The sequence below is a fragment of the Eleutherodactylus coqui genome, chromosome 9, assembly GCF_035609145.1.
Source record: "Eleutherodactylus coqui strain aEleCoq1 chromosome 9, aEleCoq1.hap1, whole genome shotgun sequence".
In the NCBI taxonomy this organism is placed as follows: Eukaryota; Metazoa; Chordata; class Amphibia; order Anura; family Eleutherodactylidae; genus Eleutherodactylus; species Eleutherodactylus coqui.
In genome coordinates, this window is record NC_089845.1 from 116,757,563 (window position 1) to 116,767,803 (window position 10,241).

Consider the following 10,241-nt stretch of genomic DNA (forward strand, 5'->3'; position numbering starts at 1 on the left):
TGCGCAAAATTTGTGCATTGCAAGACACATTCACTTGAATTGGTTAATTTACATTTGTGATATTTTCCTGCACGGCACTGCCATGCTATACAGGAAACACATCACAGCATGTCAAAAACAATGGGAGAAACTCTGCAATCCTCTGCCACAGCTGTGATAGCTGCAGCGGGGGATTCCTTCAGCCCCGCAGTGGACCACCAATATAGGGGGGGCACTATTACTACTGGGGCCACTAATATAGGGGGCTGGTCGCTATTATTACTCTGACCACCAATAGACCACCAATATAGGGGGGAGGGGTCGCTATTACTAATGGGGCCACCAATATAGGGGGGAGGGGTCGCTATTACTAATGGGGCCACCAATATAGGGGGAGGGGGTCGCTATTACTAATGGGGCCACCAGTATAGGGGGGAGGGGGTCGCTATTACTAATGGGGCCACCAATATAGGGGGGAGGGGTCGCTATTACTACTGGGGCTACCAACATAGGGGGTGGGGTTGCTATTACTACTGGGGCCACCAAGAGTTGTGAACTTCTGTCATCATAACTTTGAAGATGCCTGACATTGCATGTACATGTGATATCATGCGTTACTTGGATGGTAGTGCCTCATGCTAGATTACTCTATTATGTCATCGCATGTGTTAAAATGCGGTGGATCGCTCACGTCAGGATCAATTCCCACAACATCTACAGAGCATAGTTGGTACATATGCTGGGGCAACCTCCAAGTATATACACCGTTACACCCATAGACGTTCTTGGTTACTCCACCCTATAGGGTGACAGGCAGGGGAGTACTCCCTTCATAAATACCCCCAACTGTGTGCCTGTAGCCAAACAGAACATTTTTTAATGCCATTTTGACTAGTACGGACCTGCAGCTGTAATACATCAGCCTTACACATACTGATATTTTCTACACATAAATTGACCACCGCAGGTTTTGAAATCTGCAGAATGCCAGAAAAAATAAATTACATGGGACCAGCCCATCTTTTCTACAACAGAGAGCCCCATAGAGGTCTATTGGAGGTGCACAAACACGCACATCTGCACAGCGCATATCCACGATCACCAGCACCTTGTTAGGCAAATTAGCTTTTTAAGTCAGGACGGGGTGACTCCCTTGCTCATGCGAACGAGTGGTGCCTGTGCATATACGCAGTCGCAAACGTCAAATACACGAATTCACTGCGCAAAATAAATCGTGCAGGAGCAAGTGTATTACGTTACACCCTCATCTGTCAAAGCCCTGAAAGGAATTACAGGGTTAAAAGAAGTTAATTAGGTAACTGCTTAAACTGCAATTCCGTAAGGTGGGGTTCCCAGCATGTCTTCAGCATCCATGGAGCGCAAAAGCCTCTGGGTGGCTGAGTGCTCACATGCAGAATGAGCGACACATGACCCCCTTTTATATAAGGGAATTTCACTCAACATCTAAGAATCACCAGATTAACCTATAAATACTAAATCAGTTCAGACAGGTGTGAAAAACAAGAAGCAATGATACTTCACCACGTAACGGCCGCCCAGAGTGTCCGCCAGCTCCTCTGTCACTGGGATGCTGATGTGCATGGTTAATGCGGAGACGTAGCAGAGCTCAGCTCACGGTTGTAGTGTGAGCACTTGTGCTGCTGGATCTCCCTGTGTGGGCGGCCGGTGTCTGCATATAGAGGCGGCCACACCTGTGGCCACACACTGCTGCTTACACACCTGGCCAGGTGAGCAGGACTGGCCGCAGGCCCCCCTCAGGCTGGGGTCACATGGGACGGAATCCCGCAGAATTCTCGTGGAATGACAGCACCAAAATTCTACGGGAGAACCGCAGCCGGGTTTTGGAGCGGTTCTGCCTCCTGCTACCGCTTTCTCTCCCCATGGAGAGGAGCGAGACCGCAGTGGGAAAAAAAAGAATTAACATGCTGTAGAACTGAATTCCGCGCCGCATGTCCGTATCCGCCCGGCTTTTTCACAAGGATTTTGCAAAAATCTCGTCCACATGGCTGCCTAATCCCAGGATTAGGAGTCGCGGTTGGAATTGCTGCATGGAAATTCCGCAGCAATTCCATCCCGTGTGAACCTAGCCTCATGCTTTGGTATTCCTATACACCTTTAACCCCTTGAGTGGTGGGTTTCTTACCACCCTGTCAGACCCACCAGGGCAGGTTTTTTAAATAGGCCAATCATTTAATTTCAACTAATTTTCCAGTCGCGTTCCAAGAGCCATAACTTTTTCATTTTTCCATTGACACGGCCATGTGAGGGCTTGTTTTTTGCGGGACAAGTTGTACTTTTCGATGGCATCATTTTTGGGTATGTATAATGGATTGCATAACTTTTGTGAAAAATTTTGTAGTGAGATTAGGGGAGAAAAAAGAAATCCTGCCATTTGTTTTTTCGATTTCATTTTTACGGCGTTCAACATGCAGAATAAATAATGTGATAACATTATTCTCTGAGTCATGCGATTCCGGCCATAGCAAGTTTATACAGTTTTTTTAATGTTTTGCTATTTTTGTACATTTAAAACATTTTTTTTCTTAAAGGTTTGCTTTTGTGTCGCCACATTTCAAGAGCCGTATTAATTTTTTTTTACCATTGCCAGAGCCCCAGAAGGCCTTGTTTTTTGCAGGATGAACTCCAGTCTTCATTTATCTAATTTTTTGGAACATGTAAAATTTTGATCACTTTTTGGCTGCATTCAGACGAACGTATATCGGCTCGGTTTTCACGCCGAGCCGATATACGTTGTCCTCGTGTGCAGGGGTGGGAGGATGGAAGATCCAGGAGCAGGAACTGAGCTCCCGCCCCCTCTCTGCCTCCTCTCCGCCCCTCTGCACTATTTGCAATGGGGAGAGGTGAGGCGGGGCTAAGTTCTGAGAATTAGCCCCACCCATGCCCCGCCTCTCCCCATTGCAAATAGTGCAGAGGGGCGGAGAGGAGGCAGAGAGGGGGCGGGAGCTCAGTTCCTGCTCCTGGCTCTTCCATCACCCCCCCCCTGCTCATGAGGACGACCTATATCGGCTCGGCGTGAAAACCGAGCCGATATACGTTCGTGGGAATGCAGCCTCAATTCTATTTTTTTCTAGTGGCAAGATTAACAAAATCTGTAATTCTGGCATGTTTTTTATTTTTATTTTTCACTGCATTCTCTGAGTATAAATAATATATTAAAGTCCTTCTTCAGGCCAGTACGATTATGCCAATACCAAATTGTAATAGTTTCTTTTTCATGACTTTTCACACTTAAAAAAAAAAAAAAAAAAAAGTAATACAAGTTTAAATCACCCTCCTTTTGCCATATCTATAATAAAAAAATCTAAATCATAAAAGAAAAATACATATTTGGTATCGCCGCGTCCGTTAATGGCTGATCTATCAAAATAGTGCATTATTCACCCCCCCACGGTGAACGTAGTCCAAAAAAAAAATAAAGAACGCCACAAATGCACTTTTCAGTCACCCTGTCTCCCAGAAAAAAATGCAATAAAAAGCGAACAAAAAGTCGTATGTATTCCAAAATGGTACCAACGTAAACTACAGGACATCCTGCAAAAAACAAGCCCTTGCTCAAGTACGTCGATGGAAAAATAAAAAAGTTATTGCGCGCAGAAGATGCGGCAGTAAATAATTTTTAAAAATTAAATGTCTTTGAAATAAAATACAAGTGCTATAGTAAAAAAAGGTATACACATTTGGTATCGTAGTAATCGTATCGACCCATAGAATAAAGTTATCGGGTCATTTTTGTTGCAGTTTGTGCGCTGTAGAAACAAAATGCACTGAAGGATGGTGGAATGTCATTTTTCTTTCATTTTACTCCACTTAGATTTTTGTAAAAGTTTTTCAGTTCATTATATGGTACTTTAAATTGCACCATTAAAAAATGCAACTCGTCCCGCAAAAAACAAACTTCATACAGCGACGTTGATGGATAAATAAAGGAGTTATGATTTTTTAAACGGGGGGAGGAAAAAAAGAAATGGGGGAAGAAGAAAAAAAGGGACTGTGTCATTAAGGGGTTAAATAATGAACTAACTTCCTTCTCTGGGTCATTACAACGCAGGGATACCACATGTGTAATTTTATTTTTAATTTTTCACAAAGTAAAGGGAGACAAATGTTTTGAATTTCATTTATTTTATTTTTTTAAATAATTTTTTATTTTTTTGACCTTTTTTTTTTATTTTTGTCCCTTTAGGGGACTTCCCCAGAGACCCATCAGGACTCCCTGATCACATTCTGGGGGGGTCCCATGGTGACTGCCCATTACATGCTGCAGTCACATAGACTTCAGCAAGTAAAGAGTTAACACAGCAGAGATCGGAGGTTTTCTCTGATCTCTGCTGTAAGAGCTGGTGCCTGCTTGTCCTCTGACAGCCAAGCACCAGCTCTCCCTGGAACAGAGACCATCGGCTTGCTTCTGACAAGCCGATGGTCTCTATGGCAACCTGTAAACAAAGCAGGACATTAGAAGCTGGAGATTGCCGGCCAATCGGCAATATCTTCCTGCTTCTCAATGTCCTGCTTTGTTCTCTGTGGGACAGTGCAGGCAGAGCACAATGTCACAGCTTGTGGCATTGTGCTCTGCAGCTCCCATAGAGATACATAGCCCGGAAATCTTCCCGGCTATATCGCTATGAGCAGTGGAGCTCGTCCCGGAAAATTTCCGGGCGTGCCACTCAAGGGGTTAAGGCTATGTTCACACGGCCGGATTTGCTGCATTCGCCAACCTGTGATGTCTCTGTGGATGCGAGGCGTTTTTGTGTTAAAACTGCTTAGCATCACTTGGGGGAAGTAGCGATCCTTAGCCGTGGCATTAGCCGTGGTGGAGGATCGCAGAGTGTTTCCCATTGTTGTCAATGTGTAAACCTCGCACTCATGTACACCTCGCACATCATGGGATTCTGTGCCACTCCCATTGAAAACAATGGGCGATGCAATGTGAGGCATTCCCAGGGAATGTGCAAAGATAGGACATGCCACGATTTTTTTCCTGCACCACGATGCCATGCAGGAAAGAAAAACGCTCATGTATATTACATCATTCAAAAGAATATTTTTGCAACATTTGTACGTCTCACAAAGCTCCAATCTCGTGCGATTTTCTCGGCCTTGTGAAAAGAGCCTAAGGGGAGCTTCACACGCATGTATTTGTGCGCTCAGTACGCAGTGAAAAACCGTATTGATTTCAATGGGTTTATTCGCAAAAGCGTATTTTGCATTTTGTTCACTCCAAAGAAATACGCGGCATGCTCCATCTTTCTGCGCATTCATGCAGGGAATGATCACATACTGAACTAATTGCCCGTTTCCGTGAATGGGAGTATGGTTGCGTGTTTTTTGGTGCACACAAACAGTAAATGACACGCAAAGCTTTCTGTTTCCTATTCTTTTTTTTTAAACCGATTTAAATCGATAAGTAAAAAAAATGAAATGTTTAATTCTGTTTTAACGGAACAGCGAGACAGAAACCCCTGAGGCCGCCTTCACACGGGTGAGAAAACCGTGCGAGATTTGTGCATTGTGAAACACGCAAATCTTGCATCAATATGAACCCCATTCTTCTGCATGGCGTCATACACATCAGCGATGTGATGCTATGCAGGAAACAAATTGCGGCATGTTCTGTCTTTCTGCGTGATCTCGCATTGTAGCGCCCATTGTTTCCAACGGGGCCGCTGGCAGCATTGCACCACGTAAAAACAATGCATAAAACTCTGCTATCCTCCGCCGTGGCTGTTCGCTTCTTCCCCGAAGTAATGTGAGCCAGTCTTAACCCTTTCCAGTCCAATTTGTATCCTGGTTTTCCTAGGAGGCTTACTCTTTTTCTGCTGTTATACAACGGCGCTATCTGCTGGCTAAAGCCAGTACTGCATGAGGTGACACGTTGGATAGGCTCCGACAGCAGAGAGGCTGGCAATATACAGTTAGAGAACCCCGACGGATGTCTTCCAACATCGGAGCTGTACAGCCTTAAATCATAATGTCTTCAGACGTCAGACAGTGGATTGGAATTCACATGGTGGCAAGCGCGATATCATACCCTAATCAACGGCCCGATATCGGGCTCGCCCATGTGACGTTAGCCTAACACAGGTGTGAACGGTCTACAAAATCATCGCTACAATGTGAAGCCCATGGTTTCCAATGGGTTCTTTTACATGAGCGATGTTGTGTAGCGAGATTTTGTAGCCCGTGCGGATGCAGCCTAATTATTAACACAAACTCATTTGCACTGCTCGTTACGGAGTGAAAAGAACCCATTGATTTCACCGGGCTCGGTCACATGTGCATTTTTTTTTTGTGCGCATTTGGTCGCACAAAAAAAACGAAACAGCAGCATATCTATTTTTATGCGTATTGCGACGAAAATAGCACATATTAAACTAAAGTTAGAATGGCTATTCAAGCCATATAACGGCCGGCTGTCTGCTGCTCCCTGCGTTGTATGCAGCGTGACCCCCTCCCCCTCCCTTTTTCATTTAAGCTGCTATAGACTTCTATGGCAGCTTTCTGCGTAACACGTGCAAGGCTTATCTTTTCTCGCACATAGGATTTGCAAATGAGAAATACACTCGTGACAACGAACCCGTTGTAATCAATGGCTTTGCTTCATCGCGTTTTACGTGCGTAAGTTTCACGCCTGCACAAACACGTTCGTCTGTTTAAGCCCTGAAATAGCCTTTAAATCCATGGAAAGAGTGTGCGCAAAATTCCAGTAATGTGCGCTGACATGTGGGCAATAGAGATGAGCGAACGTACTCGTTAAGGGTGATTTCGCAATCGAGCACCGTGATTTTCGAGTACTTCACTACTCGGGTGAAAAGTACTCGGGTGCGCTGTGGGTGAGTGGGGGGTTGCAGCGGCGAGTGGGGGGGAGAGGGAGAGAGAGAGGGCTCCCCCCTGTTCCCCGCTGCTACCCCCCACTCCCCTCTGCAACCCCCCGCCCCACAGCGTCCCCGAGTACTTTTCACCCAAGTAGTGAAGTATTCGAAAATCGCGGTGCTCGATTGCGAAATCGCCCTTACCGAGTACGTTCGCTCATCTCTAGTGGGTAACTGTACCACCTCATTAGTGCACAAATAGGCTGTGGCGAGCGTTTTTGTACATGGCCACGTGTGAAGCCGCACTAAAGACTTCTTCACACTGACGTATTTGTGTGTGTTCTAAGTACAGAGAATAGAACCCATTGATTTCGATGGGTTCGTTCTCATAAGCGTGCATTTCGCGTGAGCAATTATAAAGTAGGACCAGCTCTATTTTTCTTTTCTTTTGCGCAGCAAAAGTCCCATAGAAGTCTACAGGAAGTGCGCAAATACACAAGGGGATGCGTGAAACACAGTGCTAAACTGCAAAAAAAAGGCACACATCTTGACCTTGTTAGGCTTAAATAGCCATTAAATCCACATAAGGGGTGTCTCACACGCGTGCGACCTGGCCCTGCCTGTGCCAGTAATATGCGCTTAAACGTGCGCAAATCTACCTCCTTAAACCTCATTTATGCAACAATTCACTGCACTGCGGTGAATGTTTTTGCACATAGCCCGTGTGAAGCTGCCCTAAAGGCTCTTTCACTTGAGTGTATTTTAGTATGTTTTTGCTCGTGGTTAAATCCTGCATGCAAAGCGCGTACACTTGAACCCATTGATTGCAATGGATTTACTCTCATTTCACTTTTACGAGCGCGTTTCTCATGGGCGCAAAAAAAATAAGACCTGCTCTATTTTGTGCGCATTTGCGCACCAGGAAGTCGCTTTGATGTCTATGGGAGTTGTGCAGACGTGCACATATGTACACACTTGTGCACTAGCTTTGCCTTCGCCAATACGCACAGCATTAGCGCAGTCATGCGCACAAAGTACCCACAAACAAGTTGTGCAGATGCAAGTGTATTTTGCAATACACTCGTGTGAAGTTGCCTTCAGTGTGCATTCACGTGGACGTATGCGTATTTCGGCCCGTGAAAATTGCGACCACCATTGGATTCCAATGCATTTGCTAAGCAGAGTTGTGCCTACGGCCATGTGAATCTGCCCTAATGCAGCGAATATGCAGGTTTCCTGCGTATCTACGCACACCTATTGATTGCAATGGGCTATTATTACGGGACGTAATACGCACCAAGATAGGACGTGCTACGGATTTTTCATGCAACTAAAATTCGCATGTATGCGCAGCTGTGAATGAGCCCATTGAGATCAGTGGGTTCTATTTACTGAGTATTACACTAATAATATGTTGCATATTTACGCGCATGAGAAAGAACCTTTTGGGCTTCTTCAGATCAGCGTAAGCGCAGAAACTATGATTTTTTGCGCTCTTAGGGTTTATTCAGACGACCGTATGCATTTGGTTTCATCATTCAGACACGGATCCGCATGCAGAACTTGTCCTGTCAAACAGACACGGATTTTAGAGGCGGGATTAACATGGACGGTGCATTCCGCCGTGTGAACATTACCTTACAGTGCAAGCAGGATCCGCAGCAGAACTGTTAAATGACACGATTTGTTAATTAGCAGCATGTCAATCGTTTAGTTGCGGATTTTCCTCTCTGCAATGCAAAGGATGAAATTCGCAGGAAATCAACTCCACAATCCAAACTATTTAAGGGCAAAAACAGATTGGCGCATGCGCTAATACGCTCGCCACTAAGGAACGTATGAGCGCGTCAACCGGGGTTTATTACTTCGACTATTCAAACTCAATGCTATTGTTTGTGTGTTTGAAAAAATAAAGCCGTAAGATCGGTCCTGCTAGAATAACTGCATGCGAGAAAGATAGGGCACGCCCTACCTTTTCTCACGCGTAGTATTAATGTGCGAGAATCACCCTTGGTTTGCAAAGCCGCAAAACGGGACAAACGCGCCCATCTGTTTAAGCCCTCATACTGATTTTTTTTCGGCAGTGGATCCAACCCCTCTGCTCATACACTGCTCCCAATCCTGTGTAAGGCCTCCTTTACACAAGCGTATTCGTATTTGCGCACGCATTATCGTAGCATTTTTGCAGAATGGACTACGTTTTTTGTGTGTGCGCATCGGCATACTTTACTGTACTTTGTGCAGCCACATGGCATGTTCATTTGTGCACGGCAAAAGACACACCGATTGAAATGGCGAATTAGTCCGAGTTCCAGATGTGTTCTTTTTCCTGCGCGATTATGCAGCGTTTCACGCATCTCCTAGAGTGTAGCACACACATTTGCGCATCCCCATTGACTTCTATATAGCATTTGCTGCTCCGAAATGCGCAGGAAAAAAATATGCACAGGTTAAAGAACCCACTGAAATCAATGTGTTCTATTCACTGCGTATTGCGTGCACAAATACACCCGTGTGAAGAAGCCCTAAAGCATACATAAAGTGCGGAGCTGTGTATGAGAGGAGGAGGAGGGGGGGGGGCTGTTATGCAGAGCTGAGTGTGTATGGTGTCCATACAGTGCAGAGCTGAGTGTGTGTGGTGTCCATACAGTGCAGAGCTGAGTGTGTGTGGTGTCCATACAGTGCAGAGCTGAGTGTGTGTGGTGTCCATACAGTGCAGAGCTGAGTGTGTGTGGTGTCCATACAGTGCAGAGCTGAGTGTGTGTGTGGTGTCCATACAGTGCAGAGCTGAGTGTGTGTGTGGTGTCCATACAGTGCAGATGTAGTGGCCCAGAACACCTATTCCTGGCCCCTCCATAATCGTCATACATGTCATGTCTTTTGTGTGGATGCACTGTACAAAATGTCTTGTCTCTTGTTATTGCACAGCTGCAGCAGATGAAGGGTTAATGTCTGCATGTGGTTGGGATATGTCTGCAAATGTATCAATTTATGTCCTGTCATGTGGTATGCTAGAGACCTAAGGCCTCATGTCCACGGCTAAAATAATATTTAAAATCCCCAGCGTGATCCGCGCCCCATACGGATGCATTGGACACCCGCAGGTAATTAAATACCTGTGGGTGTCATTTTCCCCTGAGGCGCGGATTGCGTGTGCGGGAAAACACCCGCTGCATGCTCCATTTTAGTGCGGGTCTACAGCAGGCTTCTATTGAAGCCTATGGAAGCTGTCCGGATCCGCGGCACACCCGCAGCTGAATTCCTGCTCTCCGGTGCGGGAAGGCAGGAGTTTAAAAAAAACCACAGAGTGAACGGCGCATGCGCGCGCCACGCTGCCGCCGTGCCAAGCACATCCGCCGGGCCGAAGAAAGAAGATCCGGCCACGACGGAGGGAAGATCCGACCTCATGTC

At 45.8% G+C, this 10,241-nt stretch overlaps 1 protein-coding gene across 2 annotated transcripts in view; it reads right to left on the reverse strand.

Annotated features, from left to right (window-relative positions):
• SNX31 (sorting nexin 31) overlaps positions 1–10,241 on the reverse strand; it is a 133,076-nt gene that overhangs the window by 45,174 nt on the left and 77,661 nt on the right. The window contains exon 1 of one of the 2 annotated variants that reach the window (XM_066578382.1): positions 1,522–1,635. The exons of the other annotated variant lie outside the window; for it this stretch is intronic. Coding sequence (XP_066434479.1) covers positions 1,522–1,581 — 60 coding nt within the window. The 5' untranslated portion in view covers positions 1,582–1,635. Of the gene's footprint in view, positions 1–1,521; positions 1,636–10,241 lie in introns of those variants that run through there. 2 annotated transcript variants of the gene reach the window in all.